This window comes from Gasterosteus aculeatus, chromosome 13, assembly GCF_964276395.1.
Source record: "Gasterosteus aculeatus chromosome 13, fGasAcu3.hap1.1, whole genome shotgun sequence".
In the NCBI taxonomy this organism is placed as follows: Eukaryota; Metazoa; Chordata; class Actinopteri; order Perciformes; family Gasterosteidae; genus Gasterosteus; species Gasterosteus aculeatus.
The window spans coordinates 22,796,301-22,817,547 of NC_135701.1; the positions used below are offsets into that span (position 1 = coordinate 22,796,301).

At 47.8% G+C, this 21,247-nt stretch overlaps 2 protein-coding genes across 4 annotated transcripts; one reads left to right on the top strand and one right to left on the bottom strand.

Moving 5' to 3' along the window:
* Positions 1-1,717: 1,717 nt before the first annotated feature.
* Positions 1,718-15,342, bottom strand: snx2 (sorting nexin 2). Of its 3 annotated transcripts, none has more exons than XM_078086404.1 (15): positions 15,033-15,342; positions 12,798-12,897; positions 12,557-12,711; positions 10,559-10,625; positions 10,018-10,061; positions 9,738-9,879; positions 9,474-9,552; positions 8,864-8,939; positions 7,362-7,475; positions 6,745-6,838; positions 6,358-6,563; positions 6,121-6,264; positions 3,907-3,987; positions 3,755-3,826; positions 1,718-3,585 (listed from the first exon to the last, which is right to left on the bottom strand). In XM_078086404.1, exons 1-15 carry the CDS (start codon positions 15,129-15,131, stop codon positions 3,535-3,537), a joined length of 1,524 nt encoding a protein of 507 aa, XP_077942530.1. In that variant the 5' UTR covers positions 15,132-15,342; the 3' UTR covers positions 1,718-3,534. The 3 variants fall into 3 exon arrangements, with proteins under 3 accessions (XP_077942530.1, XP_077942532.1, XP_077942531.1); XM_078086406.1 differs by lacking the exon at positions 15,033-15,342 and adding an exon at positions 13,781-13,890; XM_078086405.1 differs by lacking the exon at positions 15,033-15,342 and adding an exon at positions 13,213-13,736.
* Positions 15,343-15,349: 7 nt separating this feature from the next.
* On the top strand, positions 15,350-20,609 carry rnf214 (ring finger protein 214). Its single transcript, XM_078086403.1, has 6 exons — positions 15,350-15,984; positions 17,033-17,262; positions 17,412-17,545; positions 18,312-18,540; positions 18,840-19,049; positions 19,717-20,609. The coding sequence occupies exons 1-6, from the start codon at positions 15,876-15,878 to the stop codon at positions 20,419-20,421; spliced, it is 1,617 nt and encodes a 538-aa protein (XP_077942529.1). The 5' UTR covers positions 15,350-15,875; the 3' UTR covers positions 20,422-20,609.
* Positions 20,610-21,247: the final 638 nt, after the last annotated feature.

Below are 21,247 nucleotides of genomic sequence, written 5' to 3' on the forward strand. Positions count from 1 at the left end.
CCACGCACAAAGCACACCGGGCAACCCTGAAAAGACCCTCATCAAGCACTGCCAGACAGCAACGGCAGAGAGCAAGACGTGAAGTGCAAAAGACCCTGTGGACCATGCGAAATAAACGGTGGACAGAGAAGTCCCAGGAAATCCAGCCTTTCGCTGATAGAAATGATAAGCATCACTTTTACAATGCAGTCAAATGTGTCTGCGGCCCTAGTCTGTCAGTGGAGCTCCACCCAGGAGAGGACGAGAACCAGAGAACTCACCGCTGGAAGGAAGAGGTGGACGTCATCATCGGCTTCAATGGACAACCCAAAGCAAAGCAAGGATGTGTGTGTGTGTGTGTGTGTGTGTGTGTGTGTGCGTGTCTGTGCGTGTGCGGCAGCCCTGTGCATGACAAACTGGTCCAATTCCCGGCGTGTCGGGTGGCTGATATTTGTCTCACTGCCGGCGTTGCTGCCTCATCCTCTTTTTAGTTACCCCTCAGATTTGAATCTGTGTTGGGAGGGGCGGGGGGGGGGGGGGGGGCACGGGGGGGTTCTGACAGCGCAGGAATAATTACAGTACAAGCTGCTGTTATATTAGCTCTCTTATCGGGCCTCCTGGAGGGGGTAGTTGATCAACTAAGGTCACTGTACCCTGACCACGGCACAGCAGCCACACAGCAGATATGATAAATAAACCGAGGGGGGGCAACAACACTGTTATCTGCTGCTGTTTGTTCCCCTGCAGCCCCACCACGTCTGTGTCTCCAGAGAGGACGAGGAGGACGAGGAGCCGACGGGGAGAAAATGCAAAGTGTAAACGTTGAGCTGATACAATAAACTGCGTCTGCATCATTTTGAGGGCGCTTGTTTTTTATTCACCCCCCCCCCCCCCCCATGTAGAAAAAGAATCAGCGAGATTATTGTAGTGCAGATAACAGATGCACCCAGTGAGAGTGAGCATGGCGACGGGGGCAGACAATAAATACGTCTCCATTATTGTGGAGGGCGAGAGGTCAGGAGCGGGGGGGGGGTGTGAGGGGGGAGTGTGGGGGGGGCAGATGCAGATGCATCATTGCAGAGTCAAAGTGGGGAGGTCCGGGGTGGAGGTGAAGCATTACTTTGTGGTTTAGGTGGTGGAGGATGCAGGTTTACCCACATTATTCTCCACCTGACGGAGGAGTGTTAATGGCTGGGTGTGGGGGGGGGGGGGGGGGGTAGTAGCAGCGACGTCACCACGGCAACCAATCGGTTAGTCATCACTTCACTCACTGTAAGAAAGAATAGAGCACGGACACACACACACACACACACACACACACACACACACACAGAAAGCTGCAGCGTGAATGTGACAGATAGTCGATTTGACACAATGCAAAGTAACACACGGCCTGTGTGTCACTGCGTGTCATTGCGTGTGCGCGTGTCATTGCGTGTGCGCGTGTCATTGCGTGTGTTGTGTGTGCGTATCTGATGTGAAGCCTCCTGACAGTCGGAATCGTCCACACTGATTATCATTTTGAGGTTTGACAGTATGTTTGAATTAAAAAAGGAAGAAGCATAAGAGACACTTTCTCACACACACACAGAAAAATGTAATAAGTGTAAATGAAAAAAATGTATTATATTTCTTTATTATTTTAATATATTTCTAAATGTTAGTGAGCCAAGATAATAATGAACAATAACAGGTACAGTAATAATAGTGTAATAATTCAAACACAGTAAATCACAGATGAATCACACATTCCTTTATTGTAAATAAAGTTCTGCTCTGCAGGAATGTCAAAACAAGGTGAAAGAATTTCATCATCAAGGGAAAGTTTAAAAAATGTTTAAAAATCAACCGAAAGTGCCACCGCTCTTCATTGCGCGGCACCAAAATGTGGAATGACAAAAAATACAAAAAGAAAGGTTGTGATCAATGCAGCGCAATTTAATAAGAGACGAAAAACTATTTGAATGTTGAGGACGTAACACGAGGAACTCATCCGACGGACGGACGGACGGACGGACGATCACGTCACTCCGCACTGGAAACGCGCCCGTTAGCGTCGAAGCTAAAAGGCGCCAACGAGCTTGATTTCTTCGTTGTAAAGTGAACAAAGTCTCTCTTTGTCGGACACGAAGTGGAGGAAGACACTTCCCGAGGGTCCGTTCACGCGGCGGCTTTTGTTCATTACATTCACAGGATGTTTTTAACGAGAATCACTGAAACGTCCTGGAAACGAGGCTCAGAACCTCTGAATCACGTCTCTTCTGCTCGTCGCGGCTCACAGTGTAAAATCACGCAGGACGTTTACACGTGTAGACTCATCAAAGGTAAAGCGGGTCAGTGAGTGTCGAACAAACCGAGAATCTTCCTCCTCGACTCAAAAAGGAAACGTCGCCGTCACGTACGATCAAGACTCACTAAAGTTCTCCTCTGACACGTTAGCATGAGCGGATGTAGCGCCGTTAGCATAACGTGACGAATCCAAGATATTCTTCATGGATGAGCAGGTATTTTTATCACCTAGTTTTTTTAAATCTTTATCTTAAAATACCCAGAGTTCAATGCAGCAACACAACATCCAATCAGGTGGCTTCAGACTTCTTGTGGCTCAGTTTTTTCAGATGAAAAAAAAGAAGTCGACTTTTCACTTTGGGTTTGTTGGGGATATTCTGCAACTCTGGAGTTCAACCGCTAAGGCTCATGGGAGTCGTAGTACTAGAAGACCGTTCATGACCGGTAGACTGAGACGTCGGGATCGACGAATAAGTTCTCCTGATAAGCATTTATAAGGTGTGTAAAATATGTGCAGTTATAGGAACATTGTATGTGTTTTGTGAGCGAATATGAGCTTATAATTAATGTGTTTGAACAGCAGCCTGTAGTTATGGGCGTTATAATTAACAAACGCTTGTCTTTGATAACTACTTTTAGCTTTTGACCAGATTGTTAAATATCACCGGTGTATTTATTCATTCTTTCTTTGGCGGTTTAAATGATACATTCTGATTCCTGTGGCCTAAAATAACTACTTTTAACCCTAAAATAAAAATGATGAATCACCGCTTTCAGCGTTTTTCAATTTTCTGAATTTTCTATTTGTCAGAATTTAAACCCCAATTTTGATTGGGCTATTAATTCATCTGATAAACATCCGTATTTGTCTTTTATTATTCCTCACCTTTCAGCCCTGGTGCTGCGTTCAATTTATACGGGAATATGAGCTTTTGGTTTGTAAAAAGATTTTGTGTTAAACAAAAAAAATCGCAGGGACGTCATCAGTTTTCCATTTAGTAGAATTTGGATTTTAAAAAGCAGGAAATAGTACGAGGAGTATAGGCGTTGTACAGCATTATCGCGGAAGCTAAGATCACTGACGGGACTTGAACACAACACCAAGTTCCGCCGGAGAGAAGAAGCAGCAAATAAAAGACGACAAACTATAAATTCCAGAGTTCCCCTCTCTCGAAGAGCTGATTCGCTGCCTTCACTCTGGACGTTGAAGGGGAGGCGGAGCAGTGCATTGTGGGTAGTGTAGTAGGAGGACCGTCCCAGGGGACTCTATGAGATGGCCTTGGCTTCGGGTAAGAAGGCGTCCCAGTATTTTATCAGCTGGGGGGCAAGAAGGGAAATGATTCTCACAGGTAAACAGCTCTTATTAATATTGCGACAAGATTACATTTAAAACACACTTTTTGTCAATAAAGATGCAGAATTACGGCAAACTTTTAGAAGAAAAAACATTGACTTTATTATGTGTTAATAGTTCTGAATGTTTTACCTGCTGTTGTGTCTGAACCAGTGACTCCAGGTACTTGATGACGATGCTTTTAAAGTCCTTTACTCGCTCTTTCTGTTGAGAGACCAAAGCATGAGACACATTCTATGAGGACGATGAAGACGATGAAGACGATGGCGATGCGTCCTCCTCACCTCGAACCGGCCGACTTCTTTGCGGATTGTCTTGGAGATTTGATCAAAGTCTCTCTCGCCCAGCTGGACCTTCGTCTCCAGCTGGAGGACAGACGGAGAAGAACAGACACAGAGCTTCATGTTAGAATCGTCACGACGCTTCACGTCCTAAATCCCAGAGGAGTCAGTATGGAGTTATTATTAAAGGGTTGATTGAGCAGATTTAGTTTGAACATTTGTGGACCATTAAAGGATGAAGTTCATCATGATAAAGTTACTAAAGACATTCGCTGGGCGGACACAACGAGTTTAAGGTTGGAGTCCCTGGTTGTCACGGAAACGCCGTCGCGTCATCTAAAAAAATCTGCAACAAAATGATTCATGAGACTGAAAAGAAGTAAAAAATCAAATAAACAGAAGCAACAGATATGAAAGTACAACAAAGCAGAGAGACGGACGGACAGACAGGCGGAGCAGGTCTCACCTCCTCGATCTCCTGCTGCAGGAAGGCATTGTGGGAAAAATGCAACAGAATTTAAAGGAGGCAGCAAAATGAAAGATTCAGAGAAGAGGAAACAAAGCATGTGGTATCACATATCTCTACATCATACATGTACAATATGTACATGCGTGTAGAGATACATGTGTCACCGTCTGTTTAAAGATCTACATTTATTGTTTTGTTTCCAGTTCTTTCTCAGCGGTTTCAGACGAGTCTCTTTGGTCATTTAAACCTCTAATAGTTACATTTATTATTCGTATAACATCTCTACAGTTTGTGTTATTTATATCTATTTTTGCCACTTAATTCCTCTTCATAATCTTTCTTCCACCAGAGATGAATTCTGGGTAATAACGATTATTCCATTAATCGGTTCTACAAGTTGTCAAATTAAAGGAAACATTATTGTTTGTATTTATCTTAAAACGTTGCAGGATAAATGTCTGATCCCAGAATTCAATCTGCTGCGTCTGCACTTCCTGTTTGTGGCCCACAGGGGGCGGCGTGCCTCCATATTCCCACAGACCCTGAACGCACCGCTGAGCTGACTGAATAAAACATGAAGGATTGATGTTTAATGTGAATGTTGATTTGTGCCTCGTCTCTGACATCATTTGCATAATTTAGTAAACATTTATACGCTGCGATTAATGATTAGAATTTAAACGTTATGATTAGAATTGACTGTAGTTTTCAATTAATGGATTGAACTGTGGAATTGTCGCTTCATTAAAGCTGCTTGTGTGAAGCAAAATAGAACAACAACAACAACAACAACAAAATACAGCTGTGAGTCCGTGAAGCTCCTGTTTATATTTATTGAATCATTTGATTTAATGATGAATACGACTTAAAGGAGCCTCAGACGGTGCTGCAGCTACACGTCACATACGTGTGTACGGGGGGCGCTGCTGCTGTTGTTGTTGTTGTTGTTGTTGTTGTGTTCAGTAAAAGGAGACAAACGACTGCTGACAGACTCCAAATAAACGCTGGTTGTAACTCTACTGCGATCCGTCCTCATCTGAGGCCTCTGACAGCCCAGATCCCCTCTCACCCCCCCACCCCCCCCTCGCCCCCCCTCTCCATCACCTCCCCCATCACCCCCCCTTACCTCCCCCATCACCCCCCCATCACCCCCTCGCCCCCCCTCTCCATCACCTCCCCCATCACCCCCCCTTACCTCCCCCATCACCTCCTCCCCCACCCCCCTCACAGCTCCCACCAAAACCCACACGGCTGACAGCTGCTCCGCTAAAAGACCCCCCACCACTCTGTGTGTGTCTCTGTGTGTGTGTGTGCGTGTGTGTGTGTGTGTGACTCTGTGTGTGTGTGTGTGTGTGTGTGTGTGTCTGTCAGCTTTGACTGAAGCTCTAATAAACTACTTTTCTTCTCTCGTTCGTCCGACTGAGTTTGTGTTGAAAGAAAAAAGATTTATATACAATCCGAAAAAAAAGTTTTCACATGACTGAGCTGGTGCGCTTGTTTCCCTCGACTGGACACACCAGCGGCCTACGGGGGGGGTGAGGGAGGGGAGGGAAGAGGGGGGGCTGCTTCCTGCGAGCATAACGAGCCGTTCTGTGAACACGAACTACGACGATACTTTTAAATTCACCGTCAAACACTTTGGATTCAATTTGATGGATCCGACAGCGACGACAGGGATGCTGGAGCTCTGTCCCCCGTCCCCTCTGTCCCCTCTGTCCCCCCGTGTCCCCCCTGCCCCCCCGTCTCACCTCTCTCATCTCGTCCTTTGCCTGCTGCACTTTCTCCGGTTTGTTGTTGAACTGAAGTTTGGTTTCAGCTTCTCGTTTCTTCTGAAGGAGAATCTGAGAGTCCTGCAGCTTCTGCCAAGTCCTCACCCGGTGGTCAAACACGCCCTGCACACGCACACGCACACGCTCTGAGTTCGCTCCTCACACATAGGGCACAGGAGCCAGTGGAGCATCACCTTGGACCCCCCCCCCCCTGACCTTGACGGCGCCGATGAGGCGGACGTAGTCGCCCAGCAGCTCGGAGAAGAAGTAGAAGTCGGCGGTGGCTTGGTCCTGGTGCAGCTGCTCCATCTTCTCCTCCACCTCGGCCAGCTGGGACAGCGCCCGGGACAGAGCCGTGTGGTCCTCGCTGTTCCCCAACATGGCCGCCGACTTGGCGAAGAGCGCCGTGTTCCCCGAGAGCTCTGAAATGCAATGCATTGTGGGTCATTGGATGCTTCATGTTGTTGTGTGCTTCTACTGCTGCTGAGTTACATTTACACACCGTGACATTATAGATACACATGGATATAGATGTAGATATAGATAGATCTAGATCTAAGCAGCTGTATGTATGTGCAGCGACGTCATACGTGTGCGTCTCACCCTTCCTGTGACACACCAGAGACTCCACGCTGGCGTGAAGTTTCCTCAGCTGGACGTCCAGGTTGTCAAAGTGCTGCTGCTTCTCCTCGAACCACTGGAAGGAGACAGGACACATCCCGCTTTAACTTCCTGCTTCCTCATTTCCTTTCTGGATTCCTCCCCTCCGGCTTCCTTGTTTCCTCCTCACTATCTTCTTCCTTCTTTCCTTCCTTCCTCCCTGCTTCCTTTATTCCCTTCTGCCTTAATGTGACATCCTTCTCTCCTCCTCTCCTCTCCTTCCACCTTCATCACTTCATCCTGCTTCCTCATGTCAGAATTCCCTTCTTGCTTCCTTCCTTTAATGTTATCCTTATTGCCTTCTTTCCTGCTTCCTTCATTCACGTTTCCTTTGTCCTTTCCTTCCCATCTTCTCTTCGTCCTTATATTATTTTCTCCTCTTTCAATGTTCACCGTTTCCTACAACAGCACTTTCCTTGTTTATTCTCTTGTCATCTTCCTCCCTCCCTCCTCCTCCCTCATCCCTCCCTCATCCTCCCTCCTCCCCCTCCTCCTCCCTCCTCCTCCTCCTCCCTCCTCCTCCTCCTCCTCCCTCCTCCTCCTCCTCCTCCTCCACTCACGGCGTCCGACTCGTTCATCTTGATGGTCATCTTGTTGACGGCCTCGGCGGCCTTGTTGACCATTCGGAGGAGTCCGGCGCTGCTCAGAGCCTGAGTGCTGACGGCCCGCGGCAGCTACACAGCAAACAAACAAACAAACAAACAAACAAACAACCTCAGAGCCACAATTCAACGCAGCTTTTATTTTTCTATTTGGAGGCGCAGAAGCGGGTGTCTTATTGTGAAAGGACAGAATTGGGGTGCCGGATACGGCGTCGGCGGGACTTTTACCGTGAAACGACGACGTCGGACGTTAGCGGCGCTCCGTTAGCCGCCGCTAACGTGCGTTTAGCGACTCGGGTTAAACTTTCAGAATGAAGTCGGTGTCGTTCGGAAGCAGCGTCCCGTTTCCACGGCAACGGGACGGATGCTCCGGCGCCCTCACGGCGGAACGGGTTCCGTATGTTTACATCAAGTCGTAGTTTAAACACTTTAATATATCAGATTGTTTTTAGGGCACTTTGTGAAACGTTAAAACGAAACTATAGAAGCGTTACTTCATTATTTGGCTTTTAGAAATCAATAAAAATAAAGACTTCCTGTGCAGATGTTGCACATTAAAAGAAACAGGATGTTCGTTGTAGTGAATTTGACATGGTTGCTTTGTTGTTTCCATTTGAGGAAATAAAGCCGTTCGGCTCCTTTAACGTCGAGTCTCACACTTTAAATCTCGTTCCACCTCTTCGCCTCCTTCACTGGGTTTTTCTGGCTCGTCTTATAAACGATTCGCTTCCTTCGCTTTCCTCCGTCCCATTAACTCTATCGCAGCTGTGCCCCCCCGGCCCCCCCGGCCCCCCCGGCCCCCGATTCTGATGTCTCCCCCGTTTTAGATTTAACGTTTACGGGTCGACGGCTTTAAACGCCATGAAAAAACAAACAGCTGAAAATAGGCTCATTTTTCTTCATTTTGGAAAAGTTTACTTTTCCCCTGGACATGCCCCCCCCCCGGCCCCCCGGCCCCCCCACCCCCCTCTACCAATCTCATTTAGCGGGCGGCCCGGTCCCCGGGGGGGGGGGTTGTGTTTCATTAAGCGGACCGACACGCTCGGTCAGGCGTCCGAGTGATTCGTCTGTTAAATCTGTGACATCGGGCCATTTGTTGTGGAGCCAAAGAGCACAATCCCACCAGTGTGTGTGTGTGTGTGTGTGTGTGTGTGTGTGTTGGGGGGCTTAGGACGAGATGTTAGAGGGGAACGAGGAAGCTCTTAACCCCAGAGGCAGTTTTCCGCCGTGTTTGTTTTCTCTTTGTTGGGTTTCTGTTTTTGGATCAGAGTGAGACATCCGCCCCCCCGAAAAGACGTCACGGAGGACATCCGCGGTCCCCAGAGGGTGAACGGCCCGTGACCTGCTGACCCTCCGGAGAACAACGAGTCACTTTGTGACAGACGGCCAGCGGGAGGAAGGAACCAGGGTCACCTGATCAGACGCGTTCAGGCTCTTCTGGTAAAAAACAGTCTCTTTACCTCCGAACTCTCCAGGAACTGCAGCACGTCGGGATCCTTCAGCAGGACGGGGTGCTTCACCGTCCTCATCAGGTACCTGCAGAGAGAAGTACGCAGCGCACCTCCTTATACCGCAGTAGTACTCAAATACTTTGTTCATAATACTTTGCATAACAGCAAATGTGACAGCTGAGAGTGTTTAGAAAAGCTGAACAATCAGAAATAGTGGATGTTGTGTGTGTGTGTGTGTCCATCAGTGTGGAGTTCTACGGCTCTGAGCTCCATCAGCTGTCACTGGCTGACCTTCCTGTCAATCAAACGCCATCAGGAAAAGGCCAGCAGAATGCCAGCCCCGCCCACCTCCTCGCTTTTAAACACACGTGTTGTAATAATGACGTATCTAATATTTGTGGTTCAACCTTTCGGCCTGTAAAGTCCTGACCAGGTTGATCTTTACCACACACACACACACACACACACACACACACACACACGCTGCAAATGTGCCAGAAAAAATATGAAATCACCTTTTTATTTGTTGATTTTACATATTTTGATAAGAAAACAAGTTCCCAACTGTCCCTGAATGCATCGCGGGGGACGGCCTGGTCGTTTGTTTGCGTACTCGTACCTCTCCAGAGACGACCGCCTCTTCTCCACGAAGTCATTGGACGACTGGTCCTCCTTCCCCACCTTCACCTTGGTCATCCCTGCAGAGGGGACACGTCCACAGAGGGGACACGTCCACAGAGGGGACACGGGGGACACACAGCGTCTTTTCTTTTGTAGTCTTTGCTGATGACGTTCTGAACTTAACTTCATTCCTTAAGGAGACAAAGATCCTCGGACAAATGGACCCGCGTGTGGGACAACCGCCTCAGCTGGCTTCGCTTACCCACAATGCTTTTCTCCGGCGCGGGGGGGACGACGTAGCCCACGTGCAGGTACTTGGAGGCCAGTTTGCTGTGCAGACCCAGAAAGTCACTGAAACGTCTTTTTACGGAGAACTCATGACTCTTAAACAGAGACATTGAAGTCTGTAAGAAAGGACATAAGGGGACAGTAGGAGGTTAGAAGACATCACATAGAGACGAGTCATAGCTCACACAACTAGTAAAAAGGATGGAGAGGACATGTCCCCATGGGGACAAACCTTCTGTTTCAGCTGCTCTCACCTTGATGGACACTTTGTAGGCCATGTAGGCGTTCATCCCGTCACCTGGAACACACACACACACGATTGTGCACAATAACAGTTAGATTTTGTGCGACGGTTAGTTGTTGTTGTTTTTTCAGTTTTCAGCCGATTGGCAAAAAAAAGACCAGAAACACCACAAAACGTTCTCAGTCCTTTAGGGACACAGTGGTTGTCCTCTGCAGACGCGCAGGGTAACCCACATCAATCACATAGACTAATGCGTTAATGCTGACAGCGCTAGTATCACATCACATGACATCACATTACATCACATGTCATTTATCTGACGCTTTTATCCAAAGCAACTTACAATAAGTTCATTCTACCATAAGGACACAAACTCAGAAGAACAAGAAACAGGAAAGTGTGTTTTCAGTACTTATACATTCCTGCTCAGATAAACACAAACACGGCGTTAGTGGTCCAGGAGGAGAGGGGGCTGATGGGTAATGTAGTTTGTGTCCAGAGTACTGCAGTGTTACAGCGAGGTGGTACAGGTGGAGGCCGTGTGTACTCACCCACTTTCTCGGGGTCGGACACTGATATCTGCATGTCGAAGGAATCGCCTCCTTCCTCTTCTTCCACCTGCAAGCAGGAACAATGTGGCCGAGATTAATGAAACCAAATACTTTAATGTAGTTAACGTACGTTTGTTTACTTCCAGGACCGCAAGTAAAACTTGCTGGGCTACGCTAGCTGCTATGCTACTTCCATCTCTACATCTAACGTTCCGCGGCACACAGTCTGCAGAGGACCACCGTGTCCCTAAAGGACCTGGTTTGAAAACGTCCTGCTGAATGTGGGACATTGTTGGACTTCAAGCACGTTAAATGATGGAGTTGAGAGCAAAGAGCACGAGGACGACAGGAAGAGTCGCTAATTCAACACATTCCACCAGGTGGAGTTCTGCCTCCAAGATGATCACATGTGTAGTTTTGTGTTTGAAATAACAGTAATAATTAAAAAAACAGTGTCTAAAATACACACTTTCTAAAGTTTCTTTCCAAAGTTTTAAGTTTTAAGTCTTTAGAAGAAAAACAAACATTTATTAAAAACAACATTGTAACAACAACATTCATTAATTACCATTAATGACTTTCAAAATATGCGATTAATCAGCTAATAGTTGGAATGCATTAAGCATTCCAAGTATTGTTCTTCTATTCTTTATTACGCCATCTTCTTCTATTTCTTCCGTCGCACCTTTCAACTCCTTCACATGGCGCTAACATGGCGCTATGCTATCCTGTGTAACTCGCTGTCCCGTGTCTGCCCTGTTCAGCAGCTCGTTAATGAGCCCAGGTGCGCCGTTGCCGTGGTTACCCACACACACACGCTGCAGTATCTCTGTCTGTGACTCACAGCTGCTCCTATGACCTGATTAGTGGAGTCACATGACGCAGCTATGCTTTCTGTCAACAGACCAATATGATGAACCTCAGAATGAAGCGGTTTTGTTGAAATACGTATTGCTATTTCAAATACTACTACAACCACTACGAATATTACTAGTACTTCTAGTAGTGCTACTACAACTGATACTTCTACTACCATACTACTAGTAACACTACAATAATAATACTACTAATGTTATTAAAAATACTACTATGGCTAATAGTATTACAGCTAGTTCTACTGCTATTGATACTAAACCTACTATTACTTCTTCTACTGCTAGTACTACGAATACCACAATTAAAACTGTAACTAATACTACTACTAACATTACTAAACAATTTAAAACCTCTTTTTATTCATCTCAGCTTTTGTTATTTCTGTATTTTTTTTATTAATTTAGGCTCCTGCAACTTTTTTTCATTTTTTAGAAATTCTATTGAAATTTAGCTTCTCACATTTCTGTATTTTCAGCAGTTTCAAATAATTTCAGCTTTTATTATGCCTGTAATAACAGCAATGTTTTAATATTCATTTCTGTATTTTTTTGCAATTTTTCAAATTTCTTTCAGCTGTTTTCAGCAAATCTATTGAAATTCCTTTCAGCTTCTCCCATTTCTGTATTTTTAGCTATTTCAAATAAATTTCAGCTTTTCTAATATCTGTAATTTAAGCAAATGTATTAAAATTTCCTTCAACTTTCTGTATTTTCAGCAATTTTCTGAAGTTCATTTCAGCTTTCAGCTTTTTGCATTCCAACGCATTTTCAGCAGGAAATGCATTTTCTAGTTTTAGATCTATTGACACGTTTACAGTGTGTCTACATGACAGACATTTACCAGGTTAGAATTAGTAGTATTATAAGTATTATTCAGATGAGCGACATTTTGTACAATAAGCTGTTACTTTTATTTGGAACACAGTACTTTGAAACATTGTGGTATTAGTACTTTACCTGCAGTAAAAGCTTCCAAAATAAAAGCACATGAAACAGAAACTGAGAAAAGCAGAATGTAAAATAACTGGATTCATCTTCTAGTAATAAGAATGAAATAAAAGGGTTGCCATGGCGATCGGGGGATAAAGTGTGTGTGTGTGTGTGTGTGTGTGTGTGGCGTCACCTCGTCGAAGGAGGAGTGTGTGAACATGTCGTCGTGGCCGAGGCGCGGCGTGATGGCGGAGCAGGGGGGGGTCACGGGGGTGATGGCGGGCGACGGGCCGTCTGAAAGCAGGACGTCTCTCTCCGGGCTGTCCAAGGACACCTCCTCCGTGGCCTCTGGACACAGAGAGGGGGGATGGCGTTTGCACACGTGTGTGTACACGTGTGCGTGCGTGCGTGTGTGTGTGTGTGTGTGTGTGTACCTGCAAACAGATCTTCCGGGTCGTCATCGCACAGCAAATCTGGTTTGGGTCCATTTGAGTTGCTGCTGATGTCTTCAGCAGCGAGACTGGCTGGTTCTGACTACACACACACACACACACACACACACACACACACACACACACACACACACACACACACACACACACACACACACACAAAGTAAAATAGATTTCAAATAAATTAAAAATGATTAAATAAATAATTATATATTTAAAAAGCAATTGAAAATTACAGTTTTAAAGTTAAAAGTAATAGAAAAGGTTTGAAGAAAAATGGAAATTGAAAAAACAATGTAGTTAGGCGAAAAAAAATATACATTAACTAAAATAAATGATTTATTTAAATGAAGCACAATACAAATTTAATGAAAAAAGAAATAAAGAACGGCCTCACTCTCCAGTACGATCCGGACTCGCTGACATAAAAGGAGTGTTTGCTCGACCAGGTCAGAGTTCAACTCTTACTGAAACTCTATCGCAGCAGCGAAATGCCCTCCGGCAAGGCAGCGAACCCCAGACCACAGCGGCATCGCACAAACGAGTGCGGATCAGCACACAGACAAATCGTCGAGACGAATCCTGTATTCACAGGTCGTTTGTTCGCTGTCTTCTGTACTTAATGTTAAATGTTTCAATATTTCAAAGTAAAACAACACTCTGCTGTTTGTTCGACTCCTCAAAGATTCTAGTCACCAGACTCTGTTGATAAAAACGCTGACTTAACCGGACAGAACAAAGGAGCAGCTGCTCTGCTTCGGCCTCCTTCTGGTGGAAAACACCAAAGTCACACAAACGGACGAAGAGCCGGAGCAGCAGTAGACCAGCGACTCCTGTAAAATCACTGGTTCTGTCAATGGAGTCTGGTGAGGTCCCCCCCCCACCCCCCGCTCCTCACACCAAGAGGCCCCGGTCACCATTACGGCAACAAGCAGGAAAGATCCGGCAAATATTGCAACACACACCTGGACGAACAAACTCCCCCACCCTGACGCCGGAGAAGAGGAAGAGGATTTAGCTGAGTGGAGAGAAAAGAGGGAGGAGAGGAAACCAGCGACGACACAGAGGAGCTTCCTGACTGCTGACTCAGCAAACACACACACACACACACACACACACACACACACACACACACACACACACACACACAAAAATACACAATAAAAAAACAAAAAAAAGGTTGTCTTTAATTCCGGAGGTTCATTTCAGTTACATTATGATGCGTTCAGGCTCTGCTCAGTGAAAATGAGAAGCTAACGTTATCACGGAGCGTTCACTCGTAATCTGTGGTTTTAGTGACAAACTTGAATAAATCCAGATCACATGAATATAAAATAGATATTAGAAGACAAATGACAATGTGATCCTACCACATTATTATATATAACAACAATGGTAATAAGGACATTTGTTGTAACAAATAGATTACAAATAGGTTATTTTAGTTAATGCAGGCATAGTTCATGTCAGAAAGGGGGGGGGGGGGGCAAAGGTCATTAAACACTCAACTTAACCCCGGTCCACCTAAACAACTCACAATGTGTGTGTCTGTTCAACATCCTTCAGTGTTTATCGGCCCTGGTGAAGCAGTGTGTCTGTTATAAAACGCACACAGGACGAGGATGACACACACACACACACACACACACACACACACACACACACAGTCAGAGAGGAATCTTCTCTTTTAACAGATAATTAAGAATTCCATTTTTACTGAAAAGCATTCAGTTGTGATATTTGGCCACTTTTTGTTTTGAGTAGTATTTAAGAATAACTATTAATCTAAATGTTTTTTAAACTACATACACAAAAAAGAATCATTAACTCCACATATGTGCATTTTTCTCCACGTTTCTTTCCCAGCCTATCCTGAACGCATCACCGACACCTGCGTGAGTGTCACCTGACCGCAAGCGCACCTATGCTACGTTTCTGACCGCGCTCACGTGACCCTCGTCAGCCGCCGTCGCCGCGGCTCTGAAGGCCACCGTCCGTGCTGTTGCACGCTACAATTTCAGTTTTCAGAGATATGTGAACGCGGCGGTGAATGAAACAAACACACCCCCACGAACCACCACACCAAACCCCATTGAAAAATTAACCGATTAAAGTGCCCCCCCCTCCCCGCCTGCGCCCCCTCCTCCAAGTTTACGTCCAACGTCGCCTGGAGGCATCACGCCTCGGCTGCTGGGGCTCGGTCCGGCCTCCTCTCACCTCCAGGGTGGCGCTGTGCTCCGGGAACAGGTCCTCCCCGTCCTCCAGCTCCTGGAAGTCGGTGTGCTGCGGCGGGGGGTCCCTGGCTGCTTCCGCCATGGTCGCGCTCGGTCCTGCGGTGTGAGCGTGAGCGGCTAACTAGCTGTGGGCTAACGGACGAGCACACGCGCAGCACGACACACGCACGCACTCACGCACACACCGACGGATAGCCCGACTGGCTGACAGATCGGGGGGGGGGGGGTGTCAGGAGGTTTTTCCAGCTCTGTCATGTGACGACCAGGAGTCCTGTTGGGAGACAGAGAGGAGGACAAAAAGAGGAGGTCTCACTCTGTGTGGTTTTCAGGAGAACTCAGTACTTTCAAACGTGAAGATAGTTTTATTAAATTGTATTTTTTTTTCTTTTAATACATTGAATACATTTTCCATGCATTAGTTTTACTTGCAATAGTAATTTTACTACTTGTACTTGTACTACTTATCAGTGTGGTATTACTACTTTTGCTGAAGTAAATCATATTTCCTCCTTCCTCTCTATCCTGTCCGTTCCTCGCATTCAATGAAGTTTTGTTTTGAGCAAAGACAACCAATCAGAGACGTCGCTGCCGCGTCACATCCGGCCCTACTTCCGTGTTGTTAGCGAATCACTGGCGGCAACTGTAAACTGAGTCAACCGAGAGCTTATCGAGTCAATAGTTGTGTCTGAAATACGTACAAGGCGCCCGGAGTCACCGCCGTCGTCGCCGGCTAGATTTTATTTAGCTATAATCGGTGATTACATCGGCTCTGACCGCCTCAGGAAAGTGAATTGAATTTCAGATTCATTTCTGTACCGATGTTAGCATGCATGCTAGCGAGGAAACGGCTAGCATGCTCTCGGAAGATGTCCGACATTTGAAGCAGGAAGACGAGGAGCCGCTGGAGCTAGCGTTAGCTGACATGACGGTGGAAGGTAAACGCAGGCCAGCGGCTACTCACTACACTAAACAAGAGGCGGGAACTAGTCAACAAGAGGAGGGAACTAGTCAACAAGAGGAGGGAACTAGTCAACAAGAGGGGGAACTAGTCAACAAGAGGAGGGAACTAGTCAACAAGAGGGGGGACTAGTCAACAAGGGGGGGCTAGTCAACAAGAGGAGATAATTAGTAAACAAGAGGAGAGAACCAATCAACAAGAGGAGGGAACTAGTAAACAAGAGGGAACTAGTAAACAAGAGGGAACTAGTAAACAAGAGGGAACTAGTCAACAAGAGGAGGGAACTAGTCAACAAGAAGAGGGAAGTAGTAAAGAATAGGAGATAACTAGTCAACAAGAGGAGATAACTAGTCAACAAGAGGAGGGAACTAGTCAACAAGAGGGGGGACTAGTCAACAAGAGGGAACTTGTCAACAAGAGGAGATAATTAGTAAACAAGAGGAGAGAACTAGTCAACAAGAGGGAACTAGTAAACAAGAGGGAACTAGTAAACAAGAGGGAACTTGTCAACAAGAGGAGAGAACTAGTCAACAAGAGGAGAGAACTAGTCAACAAGAGGAGGGAACTTGTCAACAAGAGGAGGGAACTTGTCAACAAGAGGAGATAATTAGTAAACAAGAGGAGGGAAGTAGTAAACAAGAGGAGGGAAGTAGTAAACAAGAGGAGAAAACTAGTCAACAAGAGGAGGGAACTAGTCAACAAGAGGAGGGAACTAGTAAACAAGAGGAGATAACTAGTAAAGCAGAGGATGAAACTAGTAAAGAAGAGGAGATAACCAGTAAAGCAGAGGCTGGAACTAGTAAAGAAGAGGAGAGAAATAGTAAACGAGGAGACTTGTTGTTGACTAGTTATCCCCTTGTTTACTAGTTTATCTCCCTGTTGACTAGTTTCTCTCCCCTTGTTTACTCGTTTCTCTCTTGTTGACTAGTTTTTCTCCTTGTTTACTAGTTTCCCTCTTGTTTACTGGTTTCTCTCCTTGGTTTCTCTCCCCTTGTTGACCTCCTTGGCCTCGTCTCCCCTCTCAGAGCTGCTGCAGCAGGTTCAGTCGGTGCAGACGGAGGGCTCGACCTCGGAGGCGGGGGTCAACACGGAGGGGGGCTGGGAGGGCCGGGTGGCGGCCATGTTGGCGTCCGGCGTGGGCCTCGCCGTGCAGTACGACACCTTGATGAGGAAGCAGGACGAGGAGGAGCAGGAGCAGGAGGAGCACACGCAGCAGATGCAGAAGAAGAAGGAGGAGGCCATGCGGCAGCACCAGGTGAGGTCCACACACACACACACACACAGACAGACAGACAGACAGACAGTAAGTAGAGTACACTTCTTTTACTGTGTGTGTGTGTGTGTGTGTGTGTGTGTGTGTGTGTGTGTGTGTGTGTGTGTGTGTGTGTGTGTGTGTGTCTTCAGGCTCTTCTGGACAAAGTTGAGTCTCTGCGAGTCAAACTGCAGCTGAACAACTCTAAAGCCACCAGGAAGAACTTCCTTGCTAAGAAACAGGAAATGACCTCAGAGAAGAACCGAGCGGAGGAGGAGACGAACAGGTGACACGTCTCGTACGTCATGAAGAAACTGCAAAAGTCACCGACTTTTAAAATGTGAAAACGCTTTGGAATGCTTAGGATATTTTCTCACTTTTTTACGTAAACACACATTTCACAACATTCGTGGAAATTTATTGGTCATAATGCGTATGAAGCCCTGAAGACCAGGAACCACCTCGGGAGGGAGGGGGGCTCAGGGTTCTCCCAAAAACCAGACTATTGTAACTCTCTGGCCCCCCAACCCCCTCCTCCTCCTCTCCATCCTTCTTCTGCTCCTCTCCTCCCTCCCCCCCACCCTCTCCTTCCCCCCCTTCTCTCCATCTTTCTTCTGCTCCTCTCCTCCCTCCCCCCCCACCCTCTCCTTCCCCTCCTCCTCCTCCTCCTCCTCTCCATCCTTCTTCTGCTCCTCTCCTTCCCCCCCCCTTCTCTCCATCTTTCTTCTGCTCCTCTCCTCCCCTCCCCCCCCACCCTCTCCTTCCCCTCCTCCTCCTCTCCATCCTTCTTCTGCTCCTCTCCTCTCCCCCCCCTCTCCTTCTCCTCTCTCCTCCTCCTCCCCCCCCCCCTTCCTCCTCCTCTCTCCCCAACCCTAACCCTCTCCTTCCCCCCCTTCTCTCCATCTTTCTTCTGCTCCTCTCCTCCCTCCCCCCCCCCACCCTCTCCTTCCCCTCCTCCTCCTCTCCATCCTTCTTCTGCTCCTCTCCTCTCCCCACCCTCTCCTTCTCCTCCTCCTCTCCCCCCCCCCCCCCCCCTTCCTCCTCCTCTCCAGGCTCACCAAGGAGCTGGAGGAGAGCGACCGGAAGCTGGCGGCGCTCACGGAGGAGCAGAGCGACGAGCAGCGGAGGTGGCAGGCGGAGTTGGGGGAGCTGCGGCTGGAGATGGAGCGGGTGAAGAAGGAGGCGCAGGAGGTGGAGCTGCGAGCCTTAAAGGACGAGATCCTCGCCGTGGAGAAGCAGAGAGACGTCGCCATGACTCGCATCGAGGCCTGGTTCAGAGAGGTACAGAACGGCTCGATGTGACACTGATCAATAAGAAAACCAGATACAGATGTGATTTGTAGCAGCTGGTTGACTCGGATACACAAATGTACTCATTTAAGTCTCTAATCTATTTTATATTCATGTATTTATATGTTTGTCCCACGGTACAGTTTACAGATTACACCTGAACTCATCATAATGTAACGGAAGTGAACCTCTGTCGGTTAGCTGTTAGCCGTTAGCTGACAATGTCACATGATCACAGACTAGAAACGCACCAATGATGTCATCATCACATGACACGTCACCTGTCCCAGGTGGGCCAGTACCTGAACGCCCTCCGGGTGGAGTCGCCGCAGGAGTTCCATCACGAGCGGCAGCAGTGGGAGAAGAAGGAAGGTCTGGTCCGGAGGAACCAGGCCGAGCTCCAGAGCCGCTTCCAGGAGGTCCTGCGGCAGCTCCAGGAGGGCCGGGGGTTGGAGTCCCTCCCCAGGATCAACGTGCCGTCTCTGCCACAAGTCCCCACGGTGAGGACCGAAGGCCGCCGCATGTTCCTGCGTCTTTACGCGTTTTAACGTCAGAACTTCTTCTCTACACCCTCATGTTCACTTGAAGCTTATTCATTAAATTATCACCATCATTGTAGTTCAAGTCAAGTCAAAGTACACAGCTAAAAAACAACCAAGTGCTGTGAGATGAATTCAAATTATTTTCAAATAAATAAATTAGAGGCTTCTTAGTTCGCCGCGCTGGTTTAATGGGTCACCGTGTGTCTCCCTTTACAGCCACAACGTCAACTACCGTATAACACATCGTATATGCGCACTGGACTACCGTATAACACACAGTATGTGCGCACTAGACTACCGTATAACACATCGTATATGCGCACTAGCCTACCGTATAACACACCGTATGTGCGCACTAGACTACTGTACATGACCGCATTAAACACATACAAATATATTTGTCAACAATAACCGATATGGAACAAAGCACGAAATACAAGACAACAGATTGAACGTTTCCAACGCTTTTAATAATCTAATATTATCGACTTCATCGATTCGTCAGCGCTAGCTGGTTAGCTCGCAGTAAAACCACTGATTTTGTCAATGGAGTCTCGTGTAAACTCTCACGTGATCTTTAAACGTGTGCTGAACATATTTAACACGGACTCTTTCCCCCCGTCAGGCCGACCTGAGGTTCAACCAGGTGATCCGATCGCAGTTGACGCCCCCCCCGATGACCCGCCCCTTCGCTCCCCAGAGACACCCGCCTCTGTTCCATCCCCCGTACCATCCCCAGCACCGCCACCGCTACCTGCACCACCTGCCCCCCCGTCACCACTTCCCGCCCCCCCACCTGCCCCCCCCTCCCTCTCAGTTCCAGCTCCACATGAGGGCGACGCCCCCTCCCGGTCTCTCGCCGTCGCCTCCCGTTCCGCCCGTGCACCCAGCGGCTCCTTCCCCGCCGCCTCTGGCCGCCGCCGGAAAACTCGATAGCCTCCTGGAGCGGCTGGGGGCTCGTTTCCCACAATGCAACAGGGCCCAGCTGATGTCGCTGCTGCAGCAGGTGAAGAGCTCCCGCGGCACGCTGGCCGGCATGTCCACGGAGGAGTTGATCGAGCAGGTGGGCTTCAAGCTGGCGCATAGCGAGAGGTCGGCGCCGGGGCCGGCCAGCCGGCCCGTGCCCCCCGGCCCCATCCAGAGGCCGGCGGCGGCGGCCGGCGGAGGTCCGGCGGTCGGATCCCGTAAACTCTGCCTGATGTGCCAGAACCACGTGGATCCCGAGAGCCGGCACCCGCTGAGCTGCTCCCACGCCATCCACAGGGACTGCATCCGGGTCTGGCTGCAGTCCAGCAAGAACAACTCGTGCCCCTTCTGCCCGGGGAAGTGACCCTGGGGGGGCGGGGGGACCCTGGGGGGAGTGACCCAGAGGTAAACGTCCACGGCTCTTCATAGATCACACAACCCGCCGTGAGGATCGATTCGTGCTTCTTTCTCACGTTGTTTGTTTAACAGAAATCTATTTTTGTGTTGTGATTTGGATGAAAGAATAAATAAAACTATGAAGTTAACTTTAAATGCTGCTTGAGTTCAAGTTGGAGGTATTTTTATTTTATTTCACTTGTTCTACCTGTCAATCAGCATGTAGCCCCGCCCTAAAGCGCCTGCTTGTCAGTCTGTTACATCATTTATAAACTTATTATTATTATATTGACATAAACGGGGCCTCTGATGCAGCAGAAGCGTTGTGAGTCGAGCTCTTCATCACAGACCAGAGGACCAGAGGACGGTTCATCCTCAGGAGAAGATCTACGATGGAATGATGCCATATTGTAGACGCTCTTCAATGACTCCGCCCACATGTAGAGCCCCTCCCACATTTGAACCCTAAACAATCTGCTGTTCTACGCCTCGAGGTTCCTGTAGAAGACGTCTCCGGGGGGCTCTAATGTCCCCAGTGACTTACACACCAGCATCATTACCGAAAGCCTGTAAACGCAAAACATGTTTTTGGGAAACGAACATTTGGAAAAAGTTGATATTAAACTTGTCAGTTAGAAAACGCGACAACAAAGCGCCAAAACAATTAGGTGGCGCTTTTATTCACACGAGGTTCAACTCTCCTCGTTTGCTCCACAGACCCAGAGAGACTCTTTACGATCTCCACCCGGACTCACAGCTGAGCTCCGCTAGAGGACGGCGTGCACGTGGACAGC

Coding starts and splice junctions, on each gene's coding strand:
- snx2 (XM_078086404.1), bottom strand. CDS start 15,131: ATGGCGGAAGCAGCCAGGGACCCCCCGCCGCAGCACACCGACTTCCAG. Junction 6,564..6,744: donor TCTGGTGTGTCACAGGAAGG/GTGAGACGCACA, acceptor ATTGCATTTCAG/AGCTCTCGGGGAACACGGCG. Junction 3,586..3,754: donor TGGTTCAGACACAACAGCAG/GTAAAACATTCA, acceptor CTTGCCCCCCAG/CTGATAAAATACTGGGACGC.
- rnf214 (XM_078086403.1), top strand. CDS start 15,876: ATGCATGCTAGCGAGGAAACGGCTAGCATGCTCTCGGAAGATGTCCGA. Junction 18,541..18,839: donor TCGAGGCCTGGTTCAGAGAG/GTACAGAACGGC, acceptor CACCTGTCCCAG/GTGGGCCAGTACCTGAACGC. Junction 19,050..19,716: donor CTCTGCCACAAGTCCCCACG/GTGAGGACCGAA, acceptor TCCCCCCGTCAG/GCCGACCTGAGGTTCAACCA.